The 18,323-nt window shown below is 45.1% G+C and overlaps 1 protein-coding gene across 5 annotated transcripts; it reads right to left on the bottom strand.

Moving 5' to 3' along the window:
- Positions 1-7,670: 7,670 nt before the first annotated feature.
- Positions 7,671-17,687, bottom strand: C13H8orf33 (chromosome 13 C8orf33 homolog). Of its 5 annotated transcripts, none has more exons than XM_072877978.1 (9): positions 17,422-17,687; positions 16,484-16,629; positions 14,443-14,580; positions 13,528-14,255; positions 11,914-12,001; positions 11,656-11,802; positions 9,240-11,518; positions 8,539-8,588; positions 7,671-7,906 (listed from the first exon to the last, which is right to left on the bottom strand). In XM_072877978.1, exons 2-7 carry the CDS (start codon positions 16,581-16,583, stop codon positions 11,322-11,324), a joined length of 1,398 nt encoding a protein of 465 aa, XP_072734079.1. In that variant the 5' UTR covers positions 16,584-16,629; positions 17,422-17,687; the 3' UTR covers positions 7,671-7,906; positions 8,539-8,588; positions 9,240-11,321. The 5 variants fall into 5 exon arrangements, with proteins under 5 accessions (XP_072734079.1, XP_072734078.1, XP_072734076.1 ...); XM_072877977.1 differs by having other exon boundaries at positions 11,914-12,004; positions 16,484-16,574; XM_072877975.1 differs by having other exon boundaries at positions 11,914-12,004; positions 17,422-17,686.
- Between the last annotated feature and the right edge of the window lie 636 nt (positions 17,688-18,323).

The raw sequence follows: 18,323 nt of genomic DNA, 5'->3' as shown, positions 1-18,323 counted from the left end.
AGGAAGTGAGCAAAAAGAATTATAAAATGGTGACCTGCAAATCGTGGAGCAATCTAAAATCTAGCTATTTAAAATAATTGCTAAGGAAAATGCTGAGCTAACTAGCATGAGCAGAGCACCATTGCAACAGAGCCGCACCACCTGTTTCCACCATCAGCTCAGATCTCTCTAAACCACACTCTGCTGTGCCATAAAGAGGGATGGGACTCATTGCCCAGCTTGGGCAATTCACCTAAACTGAGATGGTGATGCACAAAATGAGCCAGCATCCAAGGATGCCTGTTTCTCTCCCTTGACTACAGATGGAGCCATGGTTAATTAGCTCAGGGTTTAGACATCTTTTAAGTGCCTAAGTTTGGGCACAGGAATTCTCCTCCCACATATGTCTCAAGTTAGACAAGTATAAGGTTTAGGTTCAGCCTCTTAAAAGCACTCGCAGGCATGGCACTGTTGAAGACTTTGTCATCCCTGAGCTGCAAGTCTGCACTCCCAACTCTTTTCAGTGGCAATGCTATGGCTCATCGGAGCAGTGCAGGCTAGGGGCAAGCTAATGGAAGGGAGGTGGTGTATGGTTAATCACACCATTAATTGAGGTTATTTTAGGCATTTTATTTTTGCTCCTACCTTCAATGCTCCAAATCACACCTCTCTCCCAGGGCACCTAAGTTAAATGTCTGCAGTTAGATAGTATGAATACCTCTGAGGTCACTTCTGCTCACCTTAAGAGGTTGGCAGGGATACAGCTCCAGATCTGGTAACACTTTGAGCAGAGTACACAGAACATAGTGATCAAAAATTTCTCTCAGTTAAAGAGATTCCCATTTATCAAAGGCTGGGACAACGCTGCCGTAGAGCAGAGCTTGGGGGACAAACTGATATGCTGACATGAGAACCAGCAAGGCAGCACTGGTAGACATGGCTAGCTGTGAGGATGGAACCGTGCTGATTTTGCTTGCTTGCTTGCTTATGGTAATTTTCTTCTGCTGCTGCCATGTCTTATCTTGACAGTGCCTTCTGGAGGTCTGTAAAGCCCACTACAAAGTGGTGTTCAACAACTAGAGTCAAAGGCAGAAGCACTGAAATGATCCCCAGATTTGACATGAGAGATATGACACAGATGCTTCAGCTATGACCTTCCTAACCATAGCTGTGAAAGAGTAAACAGGTCATGACAGTGGCTGCAATAAGCAGGTGGCAAAACTTTGGACTAAAGCTCAGCACCAGCTCAGTTGCAGGAGATGTGGTACCTGCTCTTACCAACACTGCCTAATTCAAACAGCCAGGAAAGGAAACACTGGAAGCTGGCAACACTCTTCCAATGAACTCTTCTTCATTAGGTTTCCCCAAAATAACATCAACTTTTTCTACTCTTTTTCCCAAAGAACCAAATATCTTCTTGAGTTGATATGTCCTCTTTCTCTTTCTTCATTTTGACTCACCCAGCTCTAACAGCAAGTACCACACTATTAAAAATGCCTCATCACAAAGCATACGGTGATACCAAATGGATAATATATGCAATACAGTCAGCTTATGAATAACCTGAAGGCTGAAATTTATTTGCACAATGCCCTTGAATAAATAAAATCCAGGGGCAGAGCTCTTGGAAACTTCGAGCCTGGACAGTCTTTTGAGAGCAAACAGAGGACCGTAAATATCCATCCTTTGCCATTCTAATATTCCTACTAATTTGTCACCTTATACCCTTCCTTTTATCTCCTTTAACCTGAATCTTACATCCACTACTGAAACAGGAAAATCAATTCAACAGGCCTAAAAATGGGAATGTGTACAGGATGACAATATTGACTCAGGTATTCTCTCAATATTCTTCTATCAACTCCTGGACAGCAAGTCCACAAAAAACTCCTACATGCTGTCTAACAAAGCAAAATGATTAAATGCATGTTCTCCTCTTCTTGCTCCTCTTCAGTCTGTATCATTCCTTCTCTCCCAATGTATGGGGTGGATCCACACACACATCTACATTGCCGAGTGCTGGCTCACATTACAAACTGCTGGGACACGCTGAATTCTTACAGAGCTTGTGGATCACATGAAGACTATGCCACAATTAATTGTTCAGCCAACTGGAAGTTAAATCTTGCAAGTTAAAAAGTCCTAATTGGCTAGACTACAAATATAGCTGTTACTTAACTGTCACCAGCTGCCGAGGTAAGGAATGTGATTCAAGGAAAAGGAAATTCTGTACATGTAAATAAATGCTTGTTACTGACGATAGGCTTGAAACCTACTGAACCTCTGATCATCTTGCTGGAACATCCTAGGCTTCCTTACCAGCAAGGAAAAGTGGGGCAGAACTGTCTTCTCACATTAAAAGAGAAATTTAGAAGATCACCATGTTTCATGTGCTGCTTGGAATATACCTGATTACAAGTCAGGGCAGAAGCACAAACGCGAAACTTCAGTTTTCAGATACGCATCCTGATATCATATCGAAGTCTAAATGACTTCACTGGGGTTACAGTGTGTGCTACAGACTTCAGAGACTGAGAAATATCTAGATGCAATACAGCGATGGAGGACCTGGACAGAAGCAGAGACTTCAAAAGAAATGGTGTTTTGTTTTTCCTGCACAAATGCTCAAATTTTACTGTGTTAGAGGACATCCAAGTATCTAGAGAGAGATATTAAAAATCTGACTGGACATAGTCCTGGGCAATCTGCTCTAGCTGATCGTGCTTTGAGCAGAGGGGTTGGACTAGCTAATCTCCAGATGTCCCTTCCAACCTCAACTACTCAGTGAGGTAGTGAGGTATAGTCCCTTCTACAAGGGACTATATCGGGGCACCCTGAAACACAAATGTAGCAGATAGATTATCTTCTCTGATATAGCTGGGGGTTAAAAAAAAAAAAAAAAAAGAGAGAGAAGCTTTCAGGCACATAAGCTCCACAGGTGTAGTGACAGATATCCTCTCTGCCTACAAACCTCTATGCTTGAAAAATGACAAATGCAACAGAGACCTAAAAAGCAGCATGATGGCAGGCCTTGAAAGGATTACAGAAACATGCCCTAACAGTATTATCTTAGGTAATGTCATTTCTCGTGCTGTCTATCACCGCAGCATGAGATCCACAAAAACATTTAATCATATGACTGAGTTAGCCTTCTATGTAGTTTTCAGGGCCTGTGATGGGCTGAAGTAGCAGACAATCAGCGATGGACCGAAGGAGTAAAGCCTCTTGCAGCATAACTAAAACCACCCCAAATCCACCAGGAATGCACTGCAGAAAGCTTACCACTCTTGCCAGATCTGGAGAAGCGAGGAGGCCCAGTAGGAGGCCCACAGAAGTCAACTTTGTGTGGATGAATAATAACTATTTTTCCTTGCAGCTCTGCCTATTCGTGTCATGCCCATGTGAATCATGGCTGTATTAGCACTGACATGTCATCACAAGAATTTCCATGGTACAACTCAAAGATATTCAGGCTAAGGACAGCACGGGAGATTACTGACTATGGGAAGCACTTCTAGCAGAAGCACTGGTTTTGCTGAACCTCCTGACCTGTGTCAAACACGGCAAACACAAATACATGTCCGTCAGTCAGGCAAGTTACCATGAATTTACCCAGCGGGTATCTTGCACAGCCACTGATGACAGACAGACATCTCTGACCCACTCCTTCTAAACTCGAATTCTTGCTGTCACAGGGCACGCACCAGTACTCCGCCAAGCACCTTTGGAAACAACTCTCAACTCACCATCAGCTGGGGCGTTGCACTAGCTTTCCCCCCACTGCATAGCTCGAAGCTGGCACTGTGGGTTTTCTATATCCATGGCTATGTTAAAGACTTCCAATTTCTGCCTTGTCCTAACACGCACATGTGCTCTACCACCCATGGTACGTACCGCAGACTGGCTGGCTATCTATTTTTCCACCATGTAGGAGGCCCACGCCTCTCTGCCATCTGCCACCATTCATTTTTCATTGCTTCTGAAAACAACCTGAAAATAACCCTGCTCTGATTAAGTTTAACGACGCAGGAAACCCTCAGAGTACATTTTTCGCCAAATCATCTGCTTACTGCTCTGTCACACCTACTGCCTTTAACCGTTTTACCCTCCTGCACTTCTCAATCCATTCTCCTGCTTTGGCTGTAACGAGTGGACTGCTCAGTTTCCACGAGAACAGAGAGTCAGTGGGAAACGAGGGAAAATCTAGAAATTATTTTTAGATAATGTAATAATTTACTGTGTACCAAGAAATAGAAATTCATAAGAAAATATGGATTCTACCCTACTAGGCAAGGGCTTAGATGACTGCAATGAATGACAAAAACCCCCTAGCTCTTTCTGAACATCTGTTTGCAAGACAAAACAGCTTTCTCCAGTGGAAAATGTGGTAATGGAAGGTGTCTACATTGACAGCTGAGCAGCTATGGCCAAAGTCTATTTACTAAGTCCAATGCCCCCTGAGAAATCTGCAACTAGTATTGCCTCTTGCCAATACTAGTTACATTACTCTGAATTTCCACAGATATTGCTCCTGTATGTCCTTGCCTAGGGCTCCAGCTTGGTGGTGTTTTCTCTTTCTCCATCCATAACAGGTTTTAGATCACTCCTCTCTGCACAGTAGTGCCAGCAGAGCTGCAGGCTTTTTCAGAACAGGGCAGGAAAAGCAAGCAGAGATCCTAGACGTGGCTGATTAAGAAGACTAGCACACTTACTGAAGAAGCTTTTGCTGCAAGCCATCCTACCTCTGCTGAGGATTTAGTTTTCCAGAGATCCTAACTTGGCACCTCCCAACAACCTACATTCACTCTGAAAGAGAGACAAAATTCATAGAAGAAGAAAGAGAACACTATCCCCTCCCTGAACAAAAGCAACAATGTCCTTCCTTGACCTGGAAAAGACCCAAAAGCCTTCGTACGTACCCACATGTTGTCATGCTCGTGGATGGCGCCTAAATCATGTTCTGAGCTAACTGCATTTCTGTCATGCTGTGCATCCAGGTAACCACGCTCAAATACAGCTCCTGAAACTATCCCAACACTTAGCCTTTGCCTGAGCAATAAACAAACACCCCGTCAGTTTTGGCACTAGTACTATTCCAAGCAAAGTTGAAGTTTCCCATTTCACTTCAGTGGCTGGACAACTTACTGACAAGCGCTTGTTTAGGTGGTGACTTCTTTCTCACTACTCCCAAAACACAAAATGAGGAACAACAAAAGATTATTTCTGCTACTTTGCTTCTGCATGATTACGGTTCATTCCATACATCAAAGGAGCTTATATTAAAGTTTTCAACTGTTCAAAGAAGGATCATCTGCTGCATCAAGTCTGTGAAAAAAGTGTACTCCCTTTTTCTAGGCAAGTGAATGTTCACTGAAGCTAACTAGCATTACATTAAACTGTACCAAGATAGTGACTACAGCACTTTTTCTCCCCAATTTGTATTCTGCAAACATAGTAATCTCTAACCATAGTAGAAAAATAAGCTAACACTGTTATTTTGCAACATGATCCATTTCCATAACGAAAAATCATTGCTATTTTTTGATCTATAATAGATCTAATAAAATAGCATCTTCTTCAGTAAATGAAATATGCCAGTAAGTAAATAACCACTTGAATTACTCTTTCTGCCCACGTACTCTGCACAACATTCTCACATTTTGTATATTTGCCCCTCTGCCTTCAACTGGATGCACTGATTCCCACAGATAGCTCAGGCAGCTCCTGAAGACTTAAGAAGTTATAATGTCCTGGCTCACTGAAAAGGCTGTTTACAGCAGTGCCTTCATCACTAAGAAATCTGTCTCTTGATTCTTCAGCAGGGTGCAATTACTGACATCAAGGTCTGGCTCTCCCCGCTGAGGTGAAGGCTTCTTACTGGAGCTTCCACCTGGACCTAGAACATGCTCAGTGACAGAGCCGGGCATTGGCACTGCAAGATACATGTCTCAAGAATGAAGAATATAAACAGCTGCTAGCATAAAGTAACACAGCCTCGCATAGCTGCCATGAAACCTGTCATCTCAAGGGCAAAATCTGATGTATTGCAATGAGGATAACGATAAAAATATAAAGGCACGCATCTTGTTCCATCCCCTAAAAAAGGGCCTTGGCCAAGGCAAAAAGAATTTTACAGGTTGCCAATAGCCACTTTCATGTTTACAGAGTATGCTATGCATGACATCGTGCACAGCAGAAAAATGATGTAGCTATTTCCCACGGCTTGATACCATGCATTCACCCCTAGATAGGCGTCTGCAGAGCTCCTGTACGCTGCTGGGCCAGATCCTTAGATGGGCAAACTGGCAAAACGCTGCTGTATGTGTGGAAAGTGGGAGATTTATAACAGCTGAAGAGCTGCACAATAATTTCTTGAAGTAAGAAATGATACCTATTTCTATTAATATGGGAAGGAATAATTGACATATAGATACACACACATGCATAGATGCCAATGCCAACATTGACGTCTTACACACGTAAGTACATACAACTCATGTCACATACAGCTGTCTCTGAATGACTGCTTAATGTTGAAATATACAGTGCAAAAATAGGAATGTATTATTATATTTCCAAATAGTGAGACTTCCCCCTCCTCCTCCCCATCCAAGTTCATGGACTATGCATTTCAACAGGATTCACTACCTCAGCCAGGAGCTCTAAGTCTGGTTGAGTCTGAAAGTCTTTATAAGCCTCATACCTGAACCCTTGTGTAGCTTGACAGATACTGAGAGCGTGCTGCCTCCTTTCCTGAATGCTCCTTAGTTTCAGACATAACATCAGCGCTTCTGTGATGGTGGGACTTCTGATCATGGTGGCCATCCCTTTTCCTGGCTTCTGTGTCAAACAAGACGTGGGTTAGCCTGTCCAGATATTTCTCCAGCTCTTCCTGGGTGTGCTCCAGTTGTTTGCCAACATTGCTAGGGAAAAAAGAAGAGGATGGCGGAGGGCTTTTGCTTTCCCTCTCCTTCTTGGCCTCTTCCACATGCGGGTTATGCCTCATTAGAAGAAGCACCATGATAAGCAAGATCAGGCAGAGATACACAACCCAGACTTCTTCCATCTTGGTGGTGAGATACCAAGGAGCTAGTAGTGTCTGTTGATGTACTCAAAGGGAAGAAGACAGATGGGCCAAATACAGTAGGTGGTTAGTGCTTCCCAGCTGTCAGCATCCACGGGAAGGACTGTTGCCAGTAATCAAAGCACTGTGGTAGCTGATGTCAAAGTTCAATTTTCTAAAGCAGTGTGGCTTACAAACCTTCCTGCAGTTCTAAATATGAAAGAAGCACAAACAGTAAGCAGCAAAAAATTTTAAGCAAAGAAAATAAAACAACTTCGTCCTTAGAGTAAAATAACTTCAGCAGAAAGATACAAGATCATCTGTCACAGCTCCCTGTGATCTTAAAATAGGAGCATTTATCTTTTTTTATTAAGGAACTGCAGGTTCAATGCTTATTACTCTTCAAGTAACTTTTCTTCTGTTACAGTGTCCAAATTGTCGTCTTGCTTGAAGTGGTAAGCTTTTCTTCTTTCTAATTCAAAGAAAAGATAAGTTAGGATCGGGGTTTTCCTTCCCAAAGGAAGATAATAGAATATTTTATCCTTTAGGGGTCATTAGATGCTGAGCCTGCAGTCTACCCTCAGCACTCTTCAAAAAAATTTAAGTGGCAGAAGAGAATATTAGTCACCTGAGTTACAGATTCAGTAGGACCAATTTGTTGGCTTCCTTCTGTCTTTGCTGGTCTTGGGAGAGGGAGTCCTTGTAGAAGTGGCTGCTGGGACTCAGGAGATAATTTCAGCTGAACTTTGCAGGGATCCCTTGGAGATCCTTTGTAGGCTGTTCCTCAGTGACTCTGCCCCCCGATTACTCAAAGCAGAAGATGGGCAGCCCAGGGACCAATAAATGCATTTCCACTGACCAAGCCTAAGGGAAGGGATTGGAAGAACTTACCAATTAGTGCCCAGCGTCCAGGTTAACAGCCAAAATGTAAGCAGGGACGAGCACCCACCAGGACAAGGCCAGCCTGCAAGGGGGGAGGCTGGCCATCGGCTGCTCTCTCCCCCCAAGAGGCAGGGTCTGTCTGGAATGGGATTGCGTTTCCTAACCTTTGCTAGGGGGATCTTTTTACAGATGAGGGTGCCAAGCCTAAAAGGAGCAGAGATCACACCCAGATTTCTGCTGCCTCTGTGTAGAAACATTCTTGGGCTCACCCTGCACAGAAAAAACTCTAAAATTCTTCACTTTGTTCCAAAAAGTAAGACCTTTCCTCTGCTTTGCTACGGTGAATGGTCTGAGAAAAATTATAGCATTCCTTCATCCCATTACTCACTTTAGAAGTTGATCCTCAGCTTTTACTTTTTCAAGACCAATGCTATTAAGCAAGTTTTGCTCTAGAGGCACTGTTGTACTTCACACTCCCTCTTTGCCTTGTCTTTAACTCATTCCTGAGGTCACAACCATACTGGAAGATCTTGTAAGCAGTTTGCTGCCTACAAGCCTGGGCCTGGCACTGCTGCACTACATTTAGGTGGGCAGTCACCAAAGAGATACAGTACCGCAAATCCAGTCACCCCTTCTGCACCGATCTCAAATGCATGACACGAACCTGAGGACAGGATGCAGAAAGAGACAGGCAGGTCAGAAATTAGCTCAATTTTCTACCAAAACTGATCTACACTTCCTTAACGCAAGAACACTGGAACAGAGAACTCCAGATGAGAACATCTCCTTTCTCCCCCACCAGTGTACATCATTAATGCCTTAGGGCGTGGACCATGCCTCCAGCTACATGTATTACAGTAACTAGTAGAGCAAAGCCCTGACCCAAACCTGACACTGCTGTAAGAAGAGATGTCACTGAAAACTAAACAGCATTGAAATCCTAAAGAAAGGAAAAAACATCATTTTTAAAGGTGTCATTAATACTGCATTGTGTCTCCTATAAAGGGGAACAGACTGATGGAGCAGCGACAGCATTTCCTAACTTCTAATAACATTGCTTGTTTCCTTTTGAACAAATGATAATGCAGCAGAGATGTTTCAAACATTACAAAGCTTAAGAGTGAAGTAAAGACTGCTGTAATTTCAGATGCAAAATACTACAGAGCTGCCTCTTCAAGACACAGTCATTAATGAAATAACTTGGGCATGTCTGTCAAAAATGCAGGCAGCATCACCTTCACTATGCAAACAGGGAGCTGACACAGAAAGGCAAAATGCCTTGTCCAAGATCACACAGCCGACTCATGGAACTGACCCAGCCAACTCTGGTCTTCCACTCAAGTCCACAGGTCAAGCATGATACTCAGGGCTATGAAGTATTGCATCGATGAACATTTGCCTTATGAGTCCTCCAATAATGAAGCACTGCGAAAGGAGTATGGGTTGGCTTTGCAAGTCAGCATTATGTGAAGACCTCAGAAAAACCACAGGAGCCGCTCAGGTATTAGAATACATTTTTCTCTGCCCTCTTTGGAGATAAACCGGATGGATTAGGTACACCAAATGTCCATCTCACTGGTATCTTTATTCTAATTGTGAATGCCTAACAAATAATATAAGCATGAGGCAGTTATATAAGAATGCTTCCCAGAATACTCCTGCAGCTTTCCACAGCACAGGATTTTAGCAACTCTAGCTTACCTGAAACAAGACAAGGAAAAAAAAAAAAAAACTATTTCCCAGACATACATTGCATAACCAGCTAGGAAAGAAAACAGCTGTAGTTCCAAGGCCATGTATAAGATGCTCTTTAATCTTAGTAAATGGCATGAAAACACTAAAAGCTTGACAATGCATCTTTTGTATGTTTATTAAAAAATCCTGGAAATCCAAAAAATACTGTATAGCGTTGTTCCACAGTCAAAGTAACAGCAGTGCTCCTCAGCCAGTAAAACAAAAATCTGCTAACCTATCGATTTCCAGTATTAACCTATTGATTTCCAGAAGACTTAAAAGTCTGCATATTTCTCTTCATGAGATATGTTACCCAGGTTCAGTTTCTCCTTATGCCTAGACAGGCATTCTTTAAAATATTTAAAACAAAACAAAAAATATCCTCACAGATGCAACTGACTGCAACAGAGCTTAGTAATAAATTTTTTTTGTAGCCAACATCAGGTTTTTTGAAGTCTTTCCCAGCAAATGTTTTCCACCATCTCTCAGCTGCTCTCAGTACACCCTGGAATCTGCCTACACTCCCATTTCTCACTTCTCGTACAGAATGACTGACTGGACTATAAAAAGGAAGGAAAGCACTGCACCCTAGGGACACCTGATACCATGTTTCCTTTTAAAGGACTTCTGTCCCTTCAACTTTTTTAGGCTGAGTGGGGAAGATTTTCTGCATGAACACAGAAGGTGGGTTCAGTGGCCGAAGCAGTATCGAAACACTGGAGACACATTCAACTGTTCGGAAAGCAAAAATTTAATACACATCAAATGCAAGAGAATCTTTGGGCTCTCACAGTTCATTTTACCACCACCCAAGGTTTGGCATGCAGCTGATTTATCCTCTGAGTCACTGGTGGTTGTAACTGGGCTACTTATAAAGTAAACTTCTTTTTTTAAGAACTGATTGTGCATCCTTCCAAGCAGGCCAGAACCTCGCTTCAGCAACAGAAATCTTTTCCTGTTTGGAAACAACTGTCCTTACATCCCTAGGCTAGATTAAATCAGCATTTGCAGTTCTCTTCTAAGTCTATACCTGTCAATTAAAGAGATGAATGAGCAAGGATGATTCTCACTTATTTTCCTCCAAGATCCTGAACTTGTACTCTCTAGATGGCAGTGATTACACACATTGCCCAGTGCTTTCTGGATACCAGAAGCTGCATTCACACAGACTCATACAGAGTGGAAGCATTCAACTATCCAGTATGCTCACAGTGCTCATCTTCACAGAAGCTGGATCTTCATTACAAACCTTTCCCTTCTATATGCATTGCTGCCTCACCTGCTATAAAAGGTCGGCTCTATTTAAAAGCAATAGGAGAATGGGAAAATCTCCCAGTATAAAAGACAGATTATTTGGTTAATGTCAATTCTACAGGAAGAAAAACAGATCCTCCCAGACTCTGTGCTGATTTTTTGCAAAGGTGCCTTTCTACAGTGTGAACACAGAGGAGTACTATGTAGACTGAATCTTGGGGTCATATGCGTAGTAGGCAGATCTGTTTTAAACCTTTATATAAGGCACTCTGAAAGAGGATTCTTTCTTTAGGAAATACACAGAGATTCTTGCATAACATTTTCTACTGCACAGCATCTTTCCGCCATTCTTAAGTTTATAGGAGATTTGGCACAGTTTTTAGCTACGGTTTTAGTCTAAAAGACTTTCCTACAAGAAATTAAATAGAAACTCTTCTTGGGAAGTTGTGAATTTGAATGAGCCTGTGTTAAGTGTCCTGGGTGACTCTGAAGGGAATTCTTCTGAACCTTGGCTTTTCCTGCAAGCTCCTGAGCGCTTCCGAATGAACTGGCAGTTCTTGTTGCGGATATTTCCCTTCACTTCCACAACCCTGGCAGATTTCACAGCTTAAAGAGGGGAAAAAAAGAGCAGTAAGAGGTGTTTAGTCATCTCATATAGTGAGGTCCCACTCTGCAAAGCAATACGGAGGGCAGGAGCGAAGCCCTTTCCTCTTCACTTCCCCCAGCATGCAAAGTTCTCCTACCTGTTTCCATCAGTTTCAGCTCTCTGCACCGCTCCTCCTCCATCTTCTTCCTATAGTCACCAAACATGGCTCTCATGAGCTGACGCTTCTTCACCAGTGGAGCCTTGTCATTGCGCAGTGTCTTGATTGCACGGAGAGCCTCCTCGGCTGAAGCAGTGCAAAGGAGAAACAACGCAGTTTGACTCCCCACTGGCTCTGCCCCCGCATGCCTGCCAACCCTTCCCACAGGGGAGATCTCTTGTTTACTTCAATGCTTACCCTGCTTTGGAGTGGATTTCTGTGTCTTCAGGCCAAGTTCCAGCTGTTCCACACACCAGTTCACCTCCTTCCACAGCTGGTCATCTGACTGCTATGCAACATGGAGCAGAGTGAGCATGAGGAAATGAATCATCCAAAAATTAAAGCAGCAGTTGCTACACAGGAAAAAAGGTATCTGCATAAAGTCAGGACTTCCAAATTTCATGTTCTAGTGATCACTTTATAGACTTCATGACATTTTTCCCTATAGTGCTTTTCATTGGATAAACTTAAAGCACTGGACAAATGTTTAGTTGCAATTCACTGCCTCTGTTTGATGGATTTAATATTTGGCTGCCATTCAGATGATGCCATTTTCTAGAAAGCTGTCTAGGGCCTTTCCTCTGAAAGAAGCTGTCAAATCAACTTACAGATGGGAGGAATAAGCATTAACAACAAAAAAACCCCCACCCCCAAACCTGCCCGAAATCAAAAAGCAATGGACAAAATCAGAAGCCAAGTCTTGGTGTCTTGGCTCCTGCGTGCTTGCTCAACCAGAAACGCATGAGGAGAAGGGAGCTGAAGCCCATGAAGATGGAAGAAGCCAAGTCCCATCGGGGAAAGTCAGCTGGCTAACTGAGCAGTGGGAGAGAAACAGGGCTGCATCCTGGGGCTGAAGCAATTCTTAACTGTTATGTACATGTAAACACAAAAGCCCTCATGCCGTTTCCTTCTTTTCCTTACAACAGTCTCCTTCCAATGGACTGGAAGGGCTTTCCATCACCTTCAAATCTTTCTACCTTTCCGGTACTCAGCAGCATTTATTGTCAGGGTTGTTGGTGAAGCAGCACTTTGGATGGAATGCTTCAAAAGGCAGGTGAACACTCAGTGCAACTTCAGTGTAGAATATTAATGAAAGCAGGGGGTTTTTTTGTAATTTTGTATTTCAGTATTGCTCAGCTGGCATTGTTTGTTAATAATAACTACACCAATGCTGAAAAGAAAAATAAAATGAAGACCTGGACCTTAGCAGAACATTATAAAACCTCAGGGTGTGCCTTAATGGCGTGTTTACACATAACCTGCAACTTCAGTTGATTTCTGTGCCATGCCTTACAATGAGAACCTTCTTGGAAGCACTCTTAAGCTTTGCACCAGACCCTGCCACAGCCTTGGCTACACCAGGTGGCAAAGCTGAGGTGCAGAGCTGCAATCTGCGTTATGTATGCAATTCATCCTACCCGGTAACATGCAAGTCAGGGGTACCGTGCCTGGTTCAGCACACACAGATACCAGCTTGGCACTGACTGAGGACAGTTACCTCTATTTCTTATTTTCATTTTTTTAAGAAAATGTGGCACCCAGGTTCCCAGGATTAGCCATCACAAGTCTAAACATGAAATGTTTCAGCACAAGTCTGAAGCAGACAACGAAGGACCATTAACTTCCTTTCCGATAGTTAGGTTCCTCAACTGTCTAGCAGAGAAAGAAAACAACTGCTGTAAGATATAAGCAGCAATCTTGGTCTTTCAGCGTTCATCTCAAGCCAGTATGCTAACTGTTAAACTACGCAAAGAGACAAAGTTTCTCTTTTGCTTAAGGGTTTATAAATTATGGGATCCCATCAATAAATACCTGAGAGGTCTCGTCCTGGTGGGAAGTATTTTTATTCTGACATCCATTAGCTTCTGCCTTTGCTTTCCTGTTGACCTCAGTTTCTTCTATCTCCTTTTTACTGACAGATGTTTTTTGTTTCTTCTTCTTTATCTTCTTTTGGGCAGCTCCATCTGCTGTTGATTTCGCAATCACTGTCTCACCTCCAGGAGCAGTCTCTGGTTGGGGGATCTTTAATGTGACACAGCTTCTATGCTCTTTGGGCGCACTGCCTGCAGTTTGAGTCAACTCAGGCTTCTGCAAGGCTGAAATCTGCAGCATACCTGCTGATTCAGTAGGCAGTGAATTACCCAGCACTTCATGATCTGCTGTACGCTCTATATGTTGGCTTGCTGGAACCAGTGGAACCAGAGGACAGTCTTCATTTGGGATGGCAAAGTTGACAGCAAACTTGGGTTCTTGTCCAGAGGCAGCAAAACTCAAGGCTCCATTCCAGTTCTCCTGCTCGGTGGCTCTTACATTGGTTTGTATCTGCTCAGCACCACTGACACCAGCGACTGCTTCCAAAGATGTGCCAGTTGCTTCTGGGTCTATCTCAGAAAGTGTAAAATCAAATCGGAAGCTGTCGTCAGATGACATGAACCACTCTGGCTTTGCCTCAGAGATTTGGTCAGATTGTTTCCCATACACCACACCATCTGAAGCCTGCCCATTGCTTTGCTGCACTTCCACATCACCAGATTTCACGTCTAGAAAAGACAAAGAATAAAGTTTCTATCAATATGCCAGTTTCCTACTATGGGGATGCCACTGCTACTGCAACTCCCTCTGCAAGGCACTGCTGCAGAGAGGTGATCCAATCAAAAGCTGCAACATAAGACATCTACAGAAAAGAACCAAATATCACTATCCCCTGAACAGACAGTTCAAGCTCACCTGCTTTCTCCTTGCTCATCTGATCCTCAGCCACCTTGAGATGATAATCCCCAAACACATGGTTCATCACTTGTTGCTTCTTCACAAAAGGAGTCTCATGGGAGCGCAGGACCTTGAGAATGTGCTGTGTCTCCTCTGCTGCACTCAAGAAAAAGACCAAGAGAGACAAGAAACAGGTTATGGGGGGGCCTTACAAACCATACTGTGGGATGCTGATGACTGGGTCTCCTCCGAACATGTTCTGTGCTCATAGCGCCTCTGACTAATTCATGACTGGCATTCGATTGAAAGGAAACTCCAAGTGCTTCTAGAAGCTGAAATACTGTGAAATGTTTTTAAAGGAAAAATAAAATAGAACTTAACTGCTTATTATATATGGTAAGAATCTTATAACTGCAGTAAGTGCACTACTAATGGCACAGAAGCTACACAGGGCTTAACAACCCTTCCCCCAAAGCAACAGACAAATCCAAGAGCCTAGCTCGGTATCTCTTCTCTGGAAAACTGGAAAAAATCTCAGTAGTGAACACACCCTGGAAAGCAGGACTCTTGCTTGACTCTCATGCAAACCAGCCTGACCACAACAGTAATCCCAATTCTTTATGTCAGAGCAAATTCTCTAAAAAGCACAGTTGTTGTTCTGTGACAGCGGTCCCCAGAGCCCTCAGTTTGGGAACTCCAGATATGCATAATCTAGTATTTGTCTCACACATTTCAAGCCACAAAAAAGCTTGATGTACTAGACTAGCACTTTGGAATGGGCACACACCCATCTCTCTTGGCTGCAGTGCATCTCTCTGGGACTCTCCAAATGAGGTGTATCTTGCAGATCCAACACTGAGAGTCGCATGCTAGGAATAGAGTAACGGCATGCAAGTGTGAGGCAGAAATGCCGCAGTGGGGCTGTAGCCACCTGCAAAAGTGGGATGTATCTTCATAGCACCTGGTTATCAGGGTCCTGAGCACACATTTCCCCCTACTTCAAGGAGTTTAGCTGGCTGCATTCAAGGCCTGCTTGCTAATAAGAGCTGTTACAAAGAAAGAGCTAGAAAAAGCTTCAGGGGAACCTTTCCCCTCCCTCACTTGGGACTCATTTTAAGCTGAGGATCTCATGCATAGCACTGCTGCAGCCAGGTACCTCACTGATCCAGACCTTGAATTCCTGGCTAAAGCTTGGATCTGCCTCATCACTGCAGACTTCTCTGGCGATCTGGACTCCAGGCAGAGCCTGGTTACCATCAGCAGCACTGCTTTGCTCTCCTGGGTCAGGTACTGTGCAAATGGGCCCTTTTCTGGCCAAGTCATTGCCTCTGCTTGCCTTGTCACTGTGCTCAACTCCTGCCTCCCCTCCAGGAGCAGCCTTCCCCTGCTGCTGCTGGACACTAGGTACTGGGTGTAACAAAATGGTCTGATGCTCAAGTATAGTGTCTGGGCAAATATGAATCACTGCTACAACCTCAGGTGCACCAGCAAACACTCATCTAGGCATCTTACAAAGGGTAGCCACACCCCTCCCCTAAATGTTAAGTACTAGCCATCAGTAGGAGCAGGACATACGTCTTCATATATTTACAAGTTGGACTGACTAGATCAAACTGTGATCTTCTGAAAAGTATTTTATAGGACTTTATCTTTTGTGTAATTTCTCCTTGGAACAAGAACAATGAGGAACAGGCTTCATAAAAATAAACCTACTGGCATTTAAGGGCCAGACACACGGACACAGTATTTCCTTAAGACTGGAAGACAAAAGCAGAGCTGTAGCAGAACCAAACAACAAGCCATTAGATGGGAAAATGAGAACATGAGAAAGAATACAAGAAAACAGGGAGAATGAGCATTACAGGAATGAAAGATAAAGCTGCTTCCAGACAGATAGTTCATAAAGTTCAATACTTTATCTTGTTTTGTATTTAGAACAAATCCCATATAATATAAGAATAGGAAACAGATGGGAGAGAAGAAACAGAAAAACATCCAGGTCTGCTAAATCAGAACTAAGGTTGGAATATGGCTGCAGACCGTGAGAGAGGCAACATACCTTGTTTTGGGGTTGGGTTGAGGCAAAGGAGATTTGCCTCCAGCTGCGAAATGCACCACTCCAGCTCATCTTGGAACGTGCCCTGGGGAGCCTTGGACATGGGATGGGGGAAAGCACAATGTTCAAAAGAAGCACAAATCTCTCACCTGCAAAATTGATTCCAAAACTGAGTTTTCTGAAGTCCTCTCCCCTCTTATGTAGGAGATCAAACTAGTGGGTCATAAACCCCTTTTCTGGCTTTACACTTGGGGTGTGTTGTGTAACAGCTGAATTTATACCATAAATCAACACAGCACAGGCTGGGACACAGGCCCTGCAATATTCCCTATTTGGAGGGCACCAAATGAGCCCCCTTCACTACAAAAATCAGAGACAATGAACTCTTACTAGCAGCAAGCCACCCACTCCTGGCAAGCCAAGACTTCCCACAGATTATTTGCTTTCTTTTTTCTCCTCCTCCCTTTTTAAAGGCCCCAAATGGAAAATTTCTCATTTTTCCTGAAGCTTATTCTATGGCATAATATGTCTCCACAGCAGGAAATTTCCCTCCAGCACAGCTCTGGCAATAGACAGAATTTATCTTTACACTAAACACAAGCCTTTAAGAGTACCTTTGCTGTATTTTTACTCTGCATGCCCCCTGCTAAGCAGCTGGAAAGTAAGGCTTAGAAGTCTGCCTGTGAACAAGACAGGCGTTACAATGCATTAGGAAGTGAAAAATATCTTGCCTTAGCAGAATAACAAGGTGATGAGGAACTGGGAAAGGTAGGCACAAGACCTAGGGAACTCCTTTAAAGAAAAGCTCCGGGAGCTAGGGGCTGGTGCGGGCTGGAGAAGAGCCTGGGCCTGGAGAAAGGTGCCTCGGCCACGGGCCGGTGGAGAAGAGGGTGCCTCAGAACAGAAGCGAGAGTCAGAGAGGGGCCGAGCAAAGCTCTTACCCGCTCCATACTGGGCAGTCTCCGTGCCGCCACAGAGAGGAAACCGGGCCCCTCTTGCCGCCGACCACCTCCGGTCACGGAACAGCGTCTGGCCTCTGGGGCTCCAGCTCCGCCTGGGCCGGACTGGCGACGGCACCAGCGACTGGGGCCCGGGGCCTGCCCGCCGCCCCTCGGCCGCCGGGACCGGGCCTGGGGCAACTTCGGAGGCCCGGGTGGCGAAGGCGCGAAGGGCCCGGCCGCCGTGCACCGCCCAAAGGCCTCCCCCCGCCGCGGTCCGCCCGCCGCCCCTCCGGCCGCTCCCCGCGTCCCACGCCTCCGTTCCGCCCGCCGCGCTGAGGGGAAAGCAGGGCCTGCCCGGGTCCGCCTCGCCCCTCGGGGCCCCGGCACCCAGCACGGACCCGCCGGGGAGGGACGGGAAAAGGCCCCGCTGCCTGTTGGGGGCGAGGGGACTCATCACAGACCGCCATGGGCCACCGCCGCCACCGGGGTGGTCGCCTCCGCTCGGCCCGGGGCAACAGCAGGGGCAGGCCCGGGGAGGCCACCGGCACCGGCACCGGCACCGTCCACCCCGACGGCCTGCCTGGCCCTCTAGTGCCTGCCCTCGCCGGGGCCTGCGCAGGGAGGGCCGGGTGGAGGCACGGGGTGCCGAGGCACAAAGCTTTCCCCGAAGCCGGGCGAGCCAAGGCTGGGGACGCCTTGGCGGGAGGCGGATCAGAGGAGCCGAGCTCCCACCTTGGCCGTGCATTTTTCCCCCCACAAACTCACCTCCCTCTCCCCAGATCCCCACAGGGAGCTGCTGGGCCACATTTCCACCGCCAGAACGTTGGCTGTCCGGCTGCGGCATCCCTCCATGGGACGAAATCCCACGGCACCTTCAGGAGCGCCCGCATCAGCATTGTCCC

The sequence above is a fragment of the Ciconia boyciana genome, chromosome 13, assembly GCF_034638445.1.
Source record: "Ciconia boyciana chromosome 13, ASM3463844v1, whole genome shotgun sequence".
Classification (NCBI taxonomy): domain Eukaryota; kingdom Metazoa; phylum Chordata; class Aves; order Ciconiiformes; family Ciconiidae; genus Ciconia; species Ciconia boyciana.
The sequence above is the reverse complement of the archived record's forward strand: the minus strand, read 5'-3'. Positions and strand labels throughout refer to the sequence as shown.

What these genes read in the sequence shown, in the direction of transcription:
- C13H8orf33 (XM_072877977.1), bottom strand. An exon ending in CAACCCAACCCCAAAACAAG is followed by an intron (nt 14,581 to 16,483) that starts GTATGTTGCCTC and finishes TCTTGAGTGCAG; the next exon opens with CAGAGGAGACACAGCACATT. An exon ending in GAAATCCACTCCAAAGCAGG is followed by an intron (nt 11,803 to 11,913) that starts GTAAGCATTGAA and finishes GCACTGCTTCAG; the next exon opens with CCGAGGAGGCTCTCCGTGCA.